The sequence below is a fragment of the Condylura cristata genome, unplaced genomic scaffold (genome assembly GCF_000260355.1).
Source record: "Condylura cristata isolate star-nosed mole 26May11 unplaced genomic scaffold, ConCri1.0 scaffold00023, whole genome shotgun sequence".
Lineage (NCBI taxonomy): Eukaryota > Metazoa > Chordata > Mammalia > Eulipotyphla > Talpidae > Condylura > Condylura cristata.
Genome location: NW_004567124.1, coordinates 4,548,220 through 4,566,754, shown reverse-complemented (window position 1 = coordinate 4,566,754; position 18,535 = coordinate 4,548,220). Strand labels below are relative to the sequence as shown.

Below are 18,535 nucleotides of genomic sequence, written 5' to 3'. Positions count from 1 at the left end.
ACCTTTTCACTGAACTTGCCATTGTGGTTTCTACTTAATCTCTCCTTAAAAATTTATATGAAGCCTTAGGGTAATTCCTAGTTCTAAAGATTCAAGCTGTCAGTACATAATTTCACATTGTTAATTAGCATTTTTCCAGTTTTTGTCAGTTAAAGCAATCAAATAAGTAATAAAGGTGAATAGGGTTTTTTTTTCCCTTTAAAAGAAACTCTTTTATATTTATGTTAAATTGGTATGCTGTATGTGCTAGCATTTAAGAAAGTTTTAGGGTTACTTATTTGTCATTAATAAATTGTAAAAATTATTAATGAATGTAAATTTGCTTTTTTTGACACCTCATTTTTTTTTTTAAAGATTTATTTATTTGTGCATACAGAACTGAGGTACAGGCCAGAGGCTCAGGGGCTGCGAAAGGCTTCACCAGAGACAGAGTGGGGAACAGAACAGGCAGATCCACGAAGTACACTGCTGAGGGGAGCAGCGGGCGGGTCAGGAGAGGTCTGCCGTGCCATGTGGTCACCTCCGGGGCAGGCGGGAATCAAACTCATGCGGAAGCGGCCTTAGATTCTCAGTGCTGTGCTTTAACCCGCTGCGCCACCAGGGAGGGCCGACACCTCATTTTTTTTTTAACCAAAAATTAGGTAATTTATGAACACAGATAGGTTTCTGAACTCTTAAGTGAAAATTTGACATTTTAAAGGGTACTATAGGATATTTTCTCTTGCTGCTAAAGAGAGGAATGCAGTTTCAAAAGTGTGAAGATGACTGAGAGTTGGAATACACATTGAACTACAAGAGATTCAAAGCAAACATCTGGCCTTGGCCATCAAATCCATTGCCCTGCTCTATTCTTACACCAAGCAAGTAAATGATCGTGAGCAAATTATGTCTCTTTTTGTGCCTTTGTTTCATCAGACCTTTTCTTAGAGAAATACTTGTCCTATGGATCATAAGCCTTGTTGTGACATTTAAATGAAGTAGTTAATATATGTAAGAGTACTTTGAAAACTTAAATAGTTACAAGAGAGAAGGTGGTATTGTTTTTCCTTTTGTTTCTTTTCAAATCTCTTACTTGTCCTCTTCACCCTAACACCAAAAGGAAAATGAGTTCCCCCTTCAGATCTCTTTCCTCTTTCTCATAGGCCTCTGCCTTCTTTTCTTCCTCTTTGCCAGTCATACACTCTTCACACTTTGCCTTATCTTATTGACTGTTTTTTTGTTCCTTACTATATGATCTCTGGGTAGTCTCATTGCCAATAATGGATATTAATATGTTTATTTGCAAAACCAGTAGTTTATCTTTGAAAGTCTTTTAGTATTCCCTTTGCTGGTTGTGCCAGTGAGCTGTGTGAGATATTTTCAAGAACTAGTTAAAAGCATAGGCAGTAATCAGATATGGATTAGGAAGCCAGTCTAACTTGTAATCGTTTAAAAAATTTTTACTGTTACAAATATATCTGTTACCTACTAATGTGATTTATGGTGACTGACATATTACTGGCCTTGATTTATATTTAACTTTGCAGTTTTCTTTATTGTAAATGCCTAAAATCGATTAACTTTGAGCATAGGTAGTGAGATCATGTAGAAGCACAACATACCTGGTTTTGTTGCTTGAAAGTTGCAAAGTTAGGGCAGGTTCTTTTAGTTTGCTACCGTAATTTTCCTCTTCCATAAAAGTATGATCACCAAAAACAACAGCTTTTTGGTTAGGATTAATTGACATACTGTTTACAAAAACTCCTAAGGTACACATAGTAGGTATTTGGGCACACAGTAGGTGTTTTAACAAGTGTTACTTTTCTTTTCCTGTTACTGTGGGATTAAGTTATATGTTGTTTATTTTCTACATTTTTTTTTTTCCAGAACTATTCCATGGCAGTGTATCTTGTAAAACAGTTATCTTCAACAGTTCTTCTTCAGAGGTTACGAGCAAAGGGAATAAGAAATCCGGACCATTCTAGAGCTTTAAGTACGTATGATAAACTTAATTCTTGAATGCAGCTTAACTATTTTTGTAAAGGTTAGTCTCGTATTTCCTTAGCTCAAGGAATTTCAAGGTTTGTTTTATTACTGTAGCTTGTCATAGAGGATTAAAAACACTAACAAAAAATCTTATTTTGTGAGCTACAGTAAATCATGACTTGAAGTAGTTTTAATGTCTTTGCCATGACCTGTTTTTTATAATCTATAATTTATAGATCTCAGATTTATCTTTGTAAAATCAGTGCATGAAAACAAAATATTTTATTAGAACTTCATGAAGTAAAATGTTTTTAAAATTCTAGGTAATGGGAAAGAAAATTTGGCTTCTAATATTTCTTGAAAATTAGTTTTTATTTAGGGAAAAGAAAAAAATATGCAAGGTTGTCTGGTAAATATACCCCTACATTAACTAAGTAAAAAGAGAGTCAGTGAGGTGCTAGAAATAACAGTGAAATATTTCTACCATTAATCAATTATGTGACCTACATCTGGTCAAATCACTCTACATCTGAGTCATATTCCCCCTCAGTAACAGAGATTTGTACTATATGATTTCCAAAGTCCCTTCAAAGTCTGGGTTCAGTTATGGCAATAGCTAGATGACTCTTTCTGTCCTGTTGAAATTGAGATGTAGTAAGATCTACATATGTAGTCATATGTAGGCCTCAGTTTTTGAGGATTAGAGCCAGAGGTTGGCAGCAATTCTAAATGGTGAAGTTTAAAGTTATAACTTTTGTTTCTATGCCAAAGTTAAAAATCCTTCCTTAGATTCTCAGTATACACTCAATAGTTTATTGTAGGATTTTTCTATATTGAAAGGGCCCATTTAAAAATGCAAATTATCTTGAGTCAAGAGGAGCACACTTTTGGCAAATGCCTCTGTAGACAATCCTTGACAGATTATGGAAAATTGAAATGATAGTGTTGACTTGGGGCCTAAGAGAGTGGAAGTGCCATTTAACAGGACAAGAAGGTAGTACAACTTCCTAAAAGAAGAGAGGGAGTGGATATCCACTTTTGAAGGAAAATGTAGGAGAAGAACCATTCTTTCTAAATCCATACCTACTCATTCTCCTAAGAATCTTCATATTTACCACATAGTGCTAGAATCTTCTCTAGTCAGAAAGCGTTATGGAATTATATGAACTGTGCGGAAAACATAATACAAAAAAATAAGGCAGATAAAGCTGTTAAATTTGCTGCTGCTACTACTGCATTTTGTCTTTGTTCGAGCTGTTAACTCTTCTCCACTTGTAGTTGTAGCACCATCTGGAGGGAGAGTGGGAAGATGAACCTGAAATTATTTTCTGGAAGGAACCACTGTTCACCACTTTTAAGTAGCAAAAACTGCTTACTTTTACAACTATTTGTTTCAGCTCTGATACATTGCCTGAGTTGGAGCATAATTGAGATTTTTGTGGCAGCTTTTATCTTACCTACTTCTGGTCTGGGGAACCAGCAAAACATTGATTTGTGGATCCCTTTAATAAGATATTAGTTGTAATTGGCTAAAGAACAGATTGTTTGCCTTTATACTCTCAATGAATAATTTTACTAGTAGTTGTTTACCAAAAGATTGTATAAAACAAATAATAGAAGAAAATGTTGGCAGTTTTCTCAGATATTTTTAAAGAATCACATTGCTTACAAACATAATCAACCTTTTCACTAAATTCTACTGGCAGATTTTGTCAGTTAAATCAGGCATTATATGTTCTTAAGAAATAAAGTCAGTAGTATTTAAACTTTGCATAGAGAAATCCATTCTTAGACTCACTTTTCCCTTTTCTTATCATCTGCCAAATGACAACAAATTATTGGGGCTACAAATGTGAATTTCTCTAAACTGTCCGTTTCTTCATTAATCTTAGTTCCACTATAATCAACTTTTCAACTTAGTTTACATTTGTATTCACCTTTACTTTATTCTCCTTAGTTATCAGTAGGAAACTAGTTAAAGTTAATTTTCATTTATTCCTCTCATTCAAGAAATTAAATTGAGTCTGCTGTGTTCCAGGGGCAGTTAAGTACAAAATAAAACAAGATACATGTCTTCTGTAGAGCCTCCAGAAGACATGGTCTGGTGGAAAGACAGAATTAAGTGATTGCACAAGGCATTAATGGGGTAACAGTTGTGGAAAAGTGCCTTAAAGAAGAAAGACTGGTAACTCTGGAGATAACAGTACAACATGGTCCTTTTGTGCCATGACGTTTAAAACTAGATTATAAGGATAAGCAGTTAAGCCCTAAGATGAGAGAAAATATGCTAAGAGACAAATCTGAAGGAACTGGAGGAGAGAGATAAAGGAGAGTGACCAGAGCTCAGCATGGGGTGAGCTCATGTAAATGTTATAAAGATAGATGATAAAAAATCATTGAAGAATTTTTAAGCAGAGTGCCATGATCAGATTTAGACAATAAAAAAAATCATTTTGTGGACTGGATTGAACAGGGGCTAGGTTGATGCAGTGAGGCCTATAAGAAATCTATTTATCCTGATAAGATAACAGTGTTTTTCTTTTTTAAAGATTTATTTCTTTATGCAGACAGAACTGGGGTAAAGGCCAGAAGAGCAGGGATAGTAAGAGGACTCACCAGAGACAAAGTAGGGAGCAGAACAGGCAGATTGACAAAGAACACTGCTGAGGGGAGCAGCGGGTTAGACAGGAGAGGTCTGCTGCACATGTGGGTCACCTCCCCAGTCCAGGATCATACTGACTGAAGAGAGTTCTGAGCTTTAACCCGTTGTGCCACTAGGGAGGCCACCACATGACAGTGTTCTAAAGGTAGTGGTGAAGGAGATAGAAGTTGAAGTTTTGATAAGTGTTGAAGGCTAGAAATGGCAATGGATTGTGTGTAGGGAGCAGATAAACTGGGGAGGTCAAGAAGGAACTCTAAAGTTGTTACTGAAGCATCAGGTTAAACGGTATTTATTGAACTGAAAAGAGTGTTGAAAAGACTTGTTTCCAGGGGAAGCTCAGAGCCCACTCCAGACTTTTGGTATCATAGATGTTTATGAAGCATCTAAGTGGAGAAACTCAGAACCAGTGTTCTGACATATGGCTCCCTTGTTTTTTCACTTGCACCTTCTCTACACGCTTCCTGTGAACTTGTTAAGTATCTTTAGTCCTTTAGAAAATACAAAAACAAGCTATTCTGGATAGTTCTGAATTCTGTGCATTCTATTAATTTCATCCTACTCTCTTCAAAGAGTAGTTACTATTGTTCTTTCTGTTTTCTCACTGCAACACATCGCAGTCCTACAACTTCTATCATTCTACCGAAACTACTCTTGTTGACATTACTGTGACTGTTTGACTACCGCATTGAAAGTGTGTATTCTGGCTCTTAAGTGCTTTGGCTGCATTCCATACCAACTACTTTGTCCTTGAAATTCTTGCTTCTCCTCTGTTCTCAATTAATTGACTTCAATAGATTCTCTTAAAGAAAGCATTTTAAATGTTTGTGTTCACAGGATTTTTATCTTGTTTCTTTTTTACATATTTTCCCAATAGTTAATCACATTCATTCATGTGGTTTAAACTAACATAAACTCTCAAATACATATCTTCATCTCTGACCTGCCCCTGAATTTCACATACAGATTTGTGTAGCTAATATTCACCAAAATATTCCTCTAGTTCCTCAGATTCTTAAAAAAAAAAAAAAATTCATCAAATCCTATCAAACTTTCTTAAATCTGTCTTCTTGCCCTACCATCACTTGAAGTCTCATATGCTGCCTTTATTTTTAAAACCTCTTTAATAAATACATCCTTCTTTTTCCTTGACCCCTGTTCATATCTTGCTTCTGGTGTATCTCTGCCTAAGTGATTTATAGAGATTTCATCTTCACATTTCCTTGTAATCCATGACATCTTCACACTAGTAGAATATAAACACCAACTTTGTTAGCATGGAATATAGTTTTCCATCACATGGGACTAGCTTAGTACCTCCCATTGTCATGGATATTTATTTTCCAAAAATACGTAATTCTTTTTTTTTCTCACTGCTTTACCAGTATTGTTTTTTGTCTCAGAATTTCTCTGTTGCCTCTTTGAACTCGCTAGTTATCCTGCATTTTTCACTTTTTCTAAGACATCTCAGAACAGATGAGTTAACTTTTAGCTAGCTTTCTGAACATAACTTCATCAGTGCATGTGGAGGTGACCTCACTGATTGAATGGGTTTATTCTCTACTGGACTATGTATTACTTTGGGCAGGTATTTAATTTTTTCTGTGCATTTCTACTGCTTAGTGTTATGGCTGACACATGTTGAAGTAAACTGTGAAAACATAATTAAAGTAAAAATCACTTTTCCAGGCCTGTTTCCTTACCTATAAAATAATTAAACTTAACATGTTCAGTTGTTGCTAGCCTTAAAATTTTAAAGGCTGAGTATAAAGTTATTAAGGAAGTATAGAAGTTATTTTCAAGAACAGCAACCCTGTTGCTGTACTGTGTAAGAGGACACTGTGATGATGGTTATGTTCCACATCTGCATTTGTGCCATCTGGTAGCCATTAGCAATATATAGCTGTTGAATACTTGAAATGTGGCTAGTACAACCGAGGAACTGAATTTTGAATTGTATTTAATTTAAATTTAAATATAGCCACATGTGACTAGTGGCTTACTCTCATAGCTCATGACAACTGGGATTTAAAACAAGATTAATTCTAAAGGTGGTTAGTGTAACATTATTACTGGTAATTTAATAAAATTTTCTTACCATTGCAAATCACAATGACACAAGAAATCTTGAATTTTTAAATTGCCACATGTTGACTGATTACAACAGAATGAATATTATGTCTCATTTTTATTTTTTACTCTTACTCACAAAAGAAGTACTTTGTTTTCCTCTTAAATTACTGTGATTAAATTTAGCATAGTGAATTTTTCCCACTCTTTTCTTTCATTTGGTTATGTTTATAGAAGTTATTTTACAACTAGTAAAAGTTCACCTCTTAAGGTGTATCATTTCATGAAGTTGACAGTCATGAACCTCTGCCATACTGAAAATCTAGAAGATCCTTCATCCCAGAAAGTGTCTTAGTGGCACATTCATTCTCATCCCCTTACTCCCAGTTCTGTAACTATTGGTATGATTTCTGTTTCTCTGGTTTTGTGTTTTCAGAATGTCAGCTAAGTGAAACCTTATAACATGTAGTCTTTTGTGTTTGGCTTATTTAACTTAGTACATTGCTTATGAAGTTGTTCATCCTTTTCACTGAAAAGTGTTCCATTTATTTCTACCACAATTTGCTTATTCACTTATCATTGATGAACATTAAAATTGTTTCCAGTTTTGCACTATTAAGAATAAAACAGTAATGAACACTATTTTATATGTGCATATCAGTTTTGTATACATATGTTTTCATTTCTCTTGGGTATTTTAAAGATTTATTTTACTTTAAAGATTTATTTATTTATGCATACCAGAACTGGGATGTAGGCCAGAGGTTCAGGGGGTAAGAGGTAGTCACCAGAGACAGAGTAGGGAGTGGAATAGATGGGTACACTGCTGAGGTGAGACAGGAGAGGTCAGGGATCTAATGCATGCTGCAGTTGCTGGTGATAGCTTGATAGCACTAAGATTTTAACCCTTGTGCCAACAGGGAGGCTCCAGGACTGGCCATTTTTAAGTCACATGATAAATGAATGGAAAACAGTATGAGTTTCTTGTAAAGTGCACATACCATTTTTGCATCAACTCCATTGAAATTTTGAGTTGTTCCCCACCCTTACCAGCATTGGTGCTGTCTTGCCACTTTGATTCCAGTTATTCCGGTCATTTTCTTGTGGTAATCTTATCGTAGATTTAAGTTTCCCAGTAACATATTAAACATCTTTTTCATGTGCTTTAATATCTGTCCTTAACAACTTCTTTGATGAAAGGTCTTTTCACATTCCCCCTCCCCTTTATTTTTTAACTTTTTGTAAATTTAAAAATTAAAATTTTCCCCCATTACACTATGCAGTCTTTGCTTGACCCAAGGTCACAAATAGCCTTGTCCATTTTTTCCTGTTTCAGCCCTAGACTTAAGCCTGCAGTTTATTTTGAATTAATTTTTGTATATGATGGAAGGTAAGGATAAAGGTTCATTTTTTCCTAGATAGATAGATACATAGTGATTATTTGGTGCAGTACTTGAAAATCAATACAACTCACCTTTTTCAACAAACAAAAAAGAAAAGAAATAATATGATCATCTTCATAGGCACAGAAGTAGCCAAATTAAATATGCATCTCTGATAAAATACAACAAAATAGGAAGAGAAGGGAGCAATCTCAATGTAATATAGGGCACGTATAAAAAATACCATTAGTAAATGGTATAGCTAATAATGGAAAAATTGAATGCTTCACTGCTACGATTGAGAACAGGGCAAGGATACCTGCTCTTTACACCTCCGTTCAGTATTGGCCTTAAGACCCTAGCCAACACAGTTAGTCATGAAAAATAAAAGGATACATATTAGAAATGAAATTTTTTTTTTATCTTTTTGAAGGTAACCTTAATGTCTATATAAGAAAGAAATAATAATCTACAAAAAACTTACTAGAGAATATGTAAATATAGCAAATTATATACGAATTGTATTTCCATTAGTAGTAAGCAGTTGGAAATTAAAATTCAAAGAATTTATTATATTATACAAAACCGAAATGCATCAGGATACACTGGACAAAGTATATGCAATATTTATATGCTGTTCTCTCTCATTTGATTTGTAGATTCAGTTCAATCCAGTCAAGATCCAGGGTAGAGTCTTTTAAAGTATCTTTACAAGAAAAATAGAGTAAGACTAATGGCAATAGAAAGGCAAAGCTTTAAAAAACAATAAAAAGAAATTAATGAGCTGATTCTAAAATAATTTGGAAAATTCCCTTCTGTAAGAAAGTGTACAGATAATACTTAATTTTAAATAACAATTATATTGCGTATATTATTATTATATTATTTAAGCATTTGATGTACATTGGCACATTTAATCCTTAAAGCAATGCTTTGAGGTACTGTTATTATTTTCATTTATGAGATCTTGAAACTGAGGCACAGGGACGTTAAATGACCTAAGGCTAAATTCTAGCCCAAGTTGGTTCTACATCTTGTGTTCTTAACCACTACCTCAGGTTGTCATTTATGTTCCGTTTCCTTTTAAAGTACTAAAGACTGAACTTTGTTTTACTTAAGGCAAATATTATGATCTGTGATATTTGCTTGATTTAAATGGAAATCTAGGTAAATAAAACCCAAAGTCAATTATTCTGTATGGTGGGTGCTGACAGGGTAGGTGAAGACACAGAATAGTTAATAATTCCATTAGAATTCTATCTGCATGTTTATTTTGTATGGCAGAAAAGATACTTGACTAAGATTAGCTCTATAATGGCAAAGACATTCAAGTATCAAGAGACAGGCTATAATTACATAGATTTAAAATTTTTGTATTTCCAGGCCATGAAATAGCATTTGGTCTGACATCAGAATCACATCTGGACTTCTGATTCATTGGGCAGTATAAGTTAGAAAGCTCTGTAGATAGTTCCGCTGTGCATCTTACTTGGGACCCATTAATTTATGGAGATAGTTGGATAAAAACTAAGACTTGAGCCGTCCTAAAATGATTTAGTCTGATTACCATGTTTAATAAAGTTAGGATTCTAATTCTCATCACAAGAGATGTCTACTCTGAAATTGCTCTCTGAGTACTTTTCCCTCTCCCCACTTTCTTATATTTAGGAAAATGATCATCTTAATTGCACCACAGGTCTGAAATTCTGTAGATAGATACACAACCGCTCCAATTTGGTCCCCTTAAAGTTATTGCATAACAGTCTCTAAATTACTAGAATGTTGCATTTAGATTTTTCTAGTCTTACATTAAAGTTACAAATGAAGGGGTTTTGGGAATAACAGATACCTTCTGCTTCCAGATAAGGCACATAAAGGATGTTATTACATTAGACTGGCAGAGTAACAAAATAGCCATTTGAAGTAAAATTACAAGTGCTCTCTTAAGAAGCATAGGGAATTTGAATTTAAAAAGCTTAAAGATTTAATGTGAGTTCTTGTGCTGTAAGTAATGTAAAGCTCAGAGATTGACTTGCCCAAGACAGCATAGTTTATAGTTGTGTATATATGTACACACGTGTGTATAAACTACAGTTTATAGTATATGTGCATACATATGTAGACACACCTAGACATGCACATATATAGACACATACATGTATAATTAGAATGGATAAGTAAATATAAACCCAAATAATTACAGGGCAAAACAGTTTTAACTTTTTCATAATTTGAAATTAGAGTTAATGTGTTTTACAATAAACATTTAACTGAGCTTTAGAAAAATTTTATATATTATTTTTGTAATTTCTATTAATTAACTTCTGTTAAAATATTATTAGTCGTAACTGTTTCAAAGAAAGAAAATCTTTCCAGTTTATTATTAGAGCTTTAAAAGAAGGTCTGCCAACAGGTGACTATGTCAACCTGCTATAGCAATTTATATTGTTGCAATGTAATTTTTGTGCCATGTTAGAGGAATAGGAAACTTGAATATAGTTAGTCTGTAGATATACAATTGTTTTTCTTCCTTTGCTTATTATAAAAATTATAAACATGTAATTGTTTTTATTTTTCATTCCAATTAATTGGAAAATCATTGAATTGTTTAATTCTCTTTATTTTAAAGTTCCTCATTTTAAGTCTTTTTGCCTTATGTTACATCATTGATCTGTTTTTAATAAACTTACTCCTTTGTTTTCTCTTCAATGAATATCAGTTAAAGAGAAATTGACTGCTGATCCGGACAGTGAAATAGCTACAACCAGCCTAAGGGTCTCTCTACTTTGTCCAGTAAGTGAAAATCCTTGCTTTCCAAAAGATTTAACATACATTTTGTGCCTTTACTATGTATTTTAAGTATTTGAGAAATTCTGTTTCTTTTTAAATTATACCCTCTTTGATACAACAATTCATGAAAAATGGAAAGATATTATTTCAGCTTAGGATTTAGAAACTATAAGTTTTTAAAATTACTTTAATATATATTTAAATATTGCTTGGAATTAATGACTATCTCTCAGACTCAGTTATTTAAAATCTAAAAATTAGGAATGTTTGTTATTATAGTGTATTTATCAAATTTTTTTTTCTTTATTTTTTCGAACTCACACTGAAATGGCTGCAGCTAGCTTGCAGTGCTGCATCCTAACCCATTGTGCCACCAGGGAGGGCCCAAAATTTTATTTTTTATAAGGTTCCTCTCAATAACCATTTACCCAACAACAATTACATTATAATAATCAACCAAGAATGGGTTATCCTTTTTACTTTGAATAATTAATCTGGTTTTATACATAGAAATAACCTAGAACTAATTTTAAACCAGAATATGAGTTCAGAATCAAGTCAGCTGGCTACAAAATAAATAAGACCCCCAATACATACCAAATGATTAAACTTGGAAGTGAAAAAAGTTTCACTAAAATGTGGTGTTGTGGTTTATTTCTAACTAATTTCATGTTAAGTCTGCAGCTTTCATACAGAAATGTGTGAAAAGCTAAGTTGATTATGTCGATATTTTGATTACCCTTTTGATTGATAATCAAATTAATGTTATTTAAACTAGGGAGAAAATATAAAGAATGAGAGGACACAGCTGTTTCCTGATTTGTTTGGATTGTTTATACAGACCTAATATTAAAAGTTTTAATACTGAAATCCTGCTAATTCTTAAGCAATTTAAATAGAAATCAAATATTACTTGTTCTACATCTTAGTCTTGTAATTTATAAAGCCATAAATACAACATGAAAGAGTCATTAGTGGGGGCTTCTCTGGTAGTGCAGGTGTTAAAGACAGTGATATCAAGCTATTGCCAGCCACTGCAGCACGAGTTAAGAATTAGATCCCCAGCTGGCCAGGGAGCTGATCTATATGGGGCAGCAGACCTCTTCTGTCTCACCCACTGCTCCTCTCAGCAGTGTATTTCAGAATGTGTATGTCTGTTCTGTTCCCCACTCTGTCCCTGGTGAATTCTTTTACCCCCTTTACCACTGGGCTATACCCCAGTTCTTATATTCATAAATAAGTAATTCTTTTTTTAAAAAGTCATTAGCTACAAAATTAATTTATAATACTTAGTAAACTAATTGCTCTTTAGAAGGCCTGTTCTTTAGCAGTAATTGTTAAGATGATTTCTTTTAATTATTAAAGTTTTATAAATTTCAGAAAAAATACAGTAATTTTCATAATAAGCATGAAATCCTGTCATCTCGTGTATTTCCTTCTACATGTTTTTTTTTTTTTTTGGTGCATACAGAACTGGGGTACAGGCCAGAGATGCGGAGGGTGAGAGTATTCACCAGGGACAGTGGGGAGCAGAACAGGCAGATCGACGAAGTACACTGCTGAGGGGAGCAGCAGGCGGGTCAGGAGAGGTCTGCCGTGCCATGTGGTCACCTCAGGGGCAGGCGGGAATCGAACTCATGCGGAAGTGGCTTTAGCTTCTCAGTGTTGTGCTTTACCCCGCTGCGCCACCAGGGAGGGCCTCCTTCTACATTTTTATTCTTACTCTAGCTAGTCTTTTTCTTAGGGATAGTATTTTGACTTCAGACTTTTTACATTATTATTAAATTATTCACCAAATATAATTTGACAGAGCTGAAAGGAGAACTAGACAGCAGCTTAATAATAGAATACTTTAATGGCAAAAGATCAGTAAGGAATCAGAGGACTTAACATTTATAGACAGATTGGACCTGGTAGACATGCAGATTATAATAACACCAGCAGGTAACTCATTCTTCTTAAATAAATGTACTTGGAACTTTCCCCAAGATAGACCACATGTTAGGCCACAAAATAAGTCTTAAAACTTTTTTTTTAAAGCTTTATTTATTTATTCATACAGAACTGGGGTACAGGCCAGAGATGCGGAGGGTGAGAGTATTCACCAGGGACAGTGGGGAGCAGAACAGGCAGATCGACGAAGTACACTGCTGAGGGGAGCAGCAGGCGGGTCAGGAGAGGTCTGCCGTGCCATGTGGTCACCTCAGGGGCAGACGGGAATCGAACTCATGCGGAAGCGGCCTTAGATTCTCAGTGCTGTGCTTTAACCCGCTGAGCCACCAGGGAGGGCCTAAGTCTTAAAACTTTTAAGAAAATGTAAATAATACAGAGTATTTTTTCTGACCACAGTAGGCTGACACTAGAAATCAATAGCAGGAGGAAGACAAAATAATAAGCAGATAATGTGGAAATTAAACAATAGAGTCTTAACCAGTGAGTCAAAGTTGAAATCAGAAGGGAATTTAGATAAGATCTGGAAATAAATGAAAATGAAAGCATGGTATACTAAAATTTAAGGCATGTTTCAAATTTATAAGAGTAAATTCTTTCATTAAAAAAGGATAAAAGGGCCCTCCCTGGTGGCGCAGTGGGTTAAAGCACTGCACTGAGAAGCTAAAGCCACTTCCGCATGAGTTCGATCCCCGCCTGCCCCCGAGGTGACCACATGGCGTGGCAGACCTCTCCTGACCCGCCCGCTGCTCCCCTCGGCAGTGTACTTCGTCGATCTGCCTGTTCTGCTCCCTACTCTGTCTCTGGTGAAGCCTCTCACCGCCCCTGAGTTCTCTGGCCTGTACCCCAATTCTGTATGTACAAATAAATAAATCTTTAAAAAAAAAAAAGGATAAAAAAAGGATAAAGATTTTAAATTAACAACCCAACATTATACCTCAAGAAACTAGAAAAAGGGCAAACTAAACTCAAAGGTGGCAAAAGAAAGGAAATAATAGAAATTAAAGATAAATAGGAAAACCATAGGAAATATTTCAATGATACCAAGAGTTGATTTTTGAAAAGATCAACAAAATTGACAAACCTGTAGCCAGACTATTTAAAAAAAGAATATATAACTGATGTTACACTAAAAGAAGCACTTGAAAACACTATAATGAATATGCCAGCCAACTAGATACCTAGAAGAAATGGGTGAATTCCTAGAAACAACATGTCTGAACCTAGAGAAATTGAATCAGTTGTCAAAAATGTCCCCCAAACAAAATAATAGTGCTTAAAGATGGTGTGATACTAGTATAAAATGGAACATATGAAACATTGGCTATAAGCATCGCATATGTGACCAAAATGACTTTTGACATGGCTGCCCACACTACATAATGGGGAAGACAGTCTCTTCAGAAGCCATTAGAAAGCTAATGTTCACATGCAGAATAATGGCACTAGACCTTTATACTATATGCAAAAAAATTAACTCAAAATGAATTTACATGAGACTTTAAACTATTAAATAGAGAAACTTTTCAGAACGTCAAATTTGGAGATGATTTTTTGAACATTACACCAATAATACAGGCAAAAAAAGCAAAATAGAAAAAAAATAACTACACCAAAATTAAAAACTTCTGTGTATTAAAGGAAATAAGCAGAGTGAAAAGACCTTTGGAATGAGGGAACACAATTGAAAATCACACCTGATAGGTGTCCATATCCCAGATACAAAGAACATACACAACTCAACAACATTAAACAGCCTGATTAAAAATGGGCAAAGGGAGGGCCCTGGTGGCACAGCAGGTTAAAGCACAACACTAAGAAGCTAAAGCCACTTCAGCATGAGTTCGATCCCTGCCCTGGAGGTGAGCCATATGGTGTGGCAGACCTACCCTGACCCACCCACTGCTCCCCTCAGCAGTGCACTTCGTCGATCTGCCTGTTCTGCTCCCCACTCTATCTCTGGTGAATCCTCTCACCGCACCTTTGCCTCTGGCCTGCACCCCAGCTCTGTATAAATAAATAAATCTTTTTTTTAAAAATGGGAAAAGTTCTTGAATAGACACTCCTCAAAAAAAAGTATACTTATAGAAGTAGCCAGTGAGACATAAGAAATTGTTCTTACTGTTCAGCATCAGTAATCATAAAGAAAGTATACATCAATCCACATGAGCCTTCACTTTGCACCCATCAGGATGGCCACCGATGAGAAAAACAAAACAAAATATCAAGTGTTTGCAAATATGTGAAAAACCTAGAACCTATGCACTTTTGGTAGGGATGAAAACTTCTAAAACATGCAGAGCAGACTGTGGAAAACAGTACCAAATTTCCCCAAGAAAAGTAAACAAAATTATCACATGATCTGGGTGTATAGTTAAAAGAATTAAATAATTTATATACCAATTTATAATAACTATGAGATGTGTGGCAACATGAATGGTTAAGAAATTGTGTGTGTCCACACCGGATGGATTATGCCACATTGAAAAGGGGAATCCTGTCATATGCTACAGTATGGTTGAACCATAAGGAACTTAGGATTATACACAGAATAAGCCAGTTACAAAGGCTTTATTACTGTATAATTGTACTCATAAAACATTTATAAGGAAATCAGAATCATAGAAGTCGATCAAAGCAAAAATGTGGTCACAATGGATTGGGTTTAGGTTAGGGATAGGGAATTGGTGTTTAATGCATATAGGATTTCAGTTTTGCAAGATGAAAACTCTTTGAGATCTGTTTAACAGTGTGTATAGCTAATAGTACCAAACCATACACTGAAACATTGTTAAGGTAGTAAATTTTGTGGGTTTTTTTTTTTTTTTTTTTTTTTTTTTTTACCACCAGTGTTTGATTGGGAAGCATAGGTAGATTCTTTCTTTCTTCTTTTTTTTTTCTTTTTTCTTTTATTTATATCTGTTAAGATAATATTGGTTTACAGCACTGTATATGTTTTAGGGGTACAGGCTCACACCTCTGTAGTGTTAATTGGTTTCTTAAGTCAGCAGGTAAATGTTATGACAGCCTAAGGTGTAAAGAAGTTGGTGCTTCTTTAACATTTAGAAGAATGGTTCACAAACCAGGAAAATAGAGGATGGCAGGAAGACCAAAAGAAAAAAAACATACTTACTTTACCATTTTCTCCCAAATCCCTGTTTACCCATGCTCTTCTCCACGTGGTTCCTTGTCATCACATTCAGAGAATATGAGAAATTTTTAAAAGAATATGAAGCCTCATTTTTCATTTAAAATTGCTAGAAAACATCTGGTTTCTCTACAATTTCATTTAAAAAGTATTTATAGTTGTATTAATAGATAAGGTATTTATATCATTTAATCGGTAGACTATTCTATAAATAAATACTACAATACATATCTTGATGTTTTTATTTATGGAATTAGTTTTGAATTTTATAGTTCATGGGTTCTTCTATGTGTTACTAGAAAATGTTAACCACATTTTGCTTTTGCACCTCTGAATTTAATGGGCAGGCTTTTAATCTTTCTGTATAGCCCTAACCCCCTTCCCTTTTCTAGTATTCAGTGGTTTTAGCAGTTCATTTTAAATTGACATCTTCTTTCAAAACTTAGATTATAGTAAAAACAACTATAATTAGTAATTATATTTCAAGGGATTTCTATTTAACTAGAAGAACAACCCCTTTATAATTATTCCGGAACAATGAAAGCGTATATTTAGGTATGTTTTGACTCTAAAAAATAAAATTTAGTAATGACAACTCATCTGTATATCAAATTTATAGAATAGTAGGTGAGATTTATTCCCTTTGAAATATGTAAATATGATCTCTGACTGTGCGTATGAATTGCCCATGTTGTAATATACAAAGCTCAAAATAAAGGAGTTTTTGTTTGTGTGCCTTTTAGCTAAAGGCAATGAAAATAATTTAAAATTTTTTTGCTCTTTGGGAATTTTTAGGTTCTGACTTATTAAAAATAGAGCTGGAAGAATTTTTGAGAACCTGCTTTGTTAGATACTCCTTAAATCTATAAGCTCAAGTACAAGTGAATTGGAATTGATAAGAGAAAAAAGTTATTTCTTAGAAGTTTATTTGTGAAATATTTTTATGATGAAAAAGTTGTATGATTATTAATATTGCTGCTTTTTTTAATAAGGAGACTATCCGTATTTTAGTGATATATTTTGGGTCCTGCTGATATAAGCTTAGATATGTTTAAATTTATATCTAAGGTATATAAATTTATATCTAATGTATATTATCAGTATTATGTTATAGTAAGGTTAGAGACAGTAGGTCTTATGTGGGAGTTGCTTTCAAAATGTTTCTTGCAAGTGATTCATGTGAAAAGTGGAATTGTTATAAAAAGTGAAGCTTTTCTCCTGACAACCAAACTAGAGAAATCAGTGTCCAGTTGTCAAATATGTAGAATTTAGTGATTGTTTTTAAAATTTTGGAATATGAGGAAATTACCATAAAGCAGCTATTTGTGATTCTTTGAAACAAAGCATTTGTTTAACAACTAATAAACCAGTGCACTTGAAAGCACACTCCTGCTTTACTTTAATCTCATTTATGAGTGTCCTTCCTATACATATCCATGCAGTTTTCTAAATATCCTACAAGTAGACTCATTTTTGTGGCTGATCATTAGGACTAGAGAATTGTTCTATCGCTAAGAAGAAGAACTGAAAACTAGGGGTTATAGAGATACAGATCTGTGAGATGAGGGCCCTCCCTGGTGGTACAGTGGGTTAAAGCACAGCACTAAGAAGCTAAAGCCACTTCAGCACAAGTTCAATACCCACCCTGGTGGTGACCCACATGACACGGCAGACCTCTCCTGACCCGCCTGCTGCTCCCCTCAAAGGTGTACTTCATCAATTGGCCTGTTCTGCTCCCTACTCCATCTCTGGTGAACCTTCTCACTACCCCTGTTACCTCTGGCCTGTACCCCAGCTTTGTATGCATAATTTTTTTTTTTTAAGATATATGAGATAAAGGTCTTTGGACAATAATTTCTGTTCAGAGTATAAACTCTGTGGCCTATGACTTGGATTCTGAAATAGTCTTTATTTTTTAATCTTATTCATTGTTTTCAGCTATCAGAAATAGCCTACCAGTTTTACATACTTGAACCATTTCTACTTTTACTAGGATTTTTTTGTCTATGATTTCTCTACTTAGTGTTAAAGTAGTAGCAAAAAATCTTTGTAGGAATTTGCTCACCACAGGTTAGTTAAGGTCTGACTTAAGATACAAAAATTTAATTTAGCACCACATCACTATTTGAAAGATGTTTCTGGACTAATGCAGTGTGTTTTTACATAATGGCAAACAGGTGCTTTTTCTAGTATAAATGCTAGTTTGTTCTTTTCATCAGGTGCTGTGTAAATCAAATTGTAGCAAATTAATAGAATTGTAAAATAGGAATAATGAATTTATTTAGTACTCTGTGAGCGTGGAATAGAAAAATGATAAGCTACAGTTTGGGGGGTCTCCTTCTGGCTTACAAAGCAACTTCATGCAAATATATGTCTACTTTAGTATTGGGAGACATTAAGCACTTAGATTCTGTGTCAGGCACTGTGCAGTAAACATAATAAAAGTGAATCCCCGCAGTCTTAATCTATAGATACTATACGGTTTTTATCCCCATTTTTCAAAACTGGGACTTGTAGCAAGACTAAATAACATGTAGGGTTCACAGAGGTAAAGGGGGGCTAAGATCTACT

The 18,535-nt window shown here is 34.4% G+C and overlaps 1 protein-coding gene across 1 annotated transcript in view; it reads left to right on the top strand.

Moving 5' to 3' along the window:
- PIAS1 (protein inhibitor of activated STAT, 1) overlaps positions 1–18,535 on the top strand; it is a 108,143-nt gene that overhangs the window by 78,145 nt on the left and 11,463 nt on the right. Inside the window, exons 7-8 of the mRNA XM_004687640.2 lie at positions 1,867–1,972; positions 10,796–10,869. Coding sequence (XP_004687697.1) covers positions 1,867–1,972; positions 10,796–10,869 — 180 coding nt within the window. The remainder of the gene's footprint in view (positions 1–1,866; positions 1,973–10,795; positions 10,870–18,535) is intronic.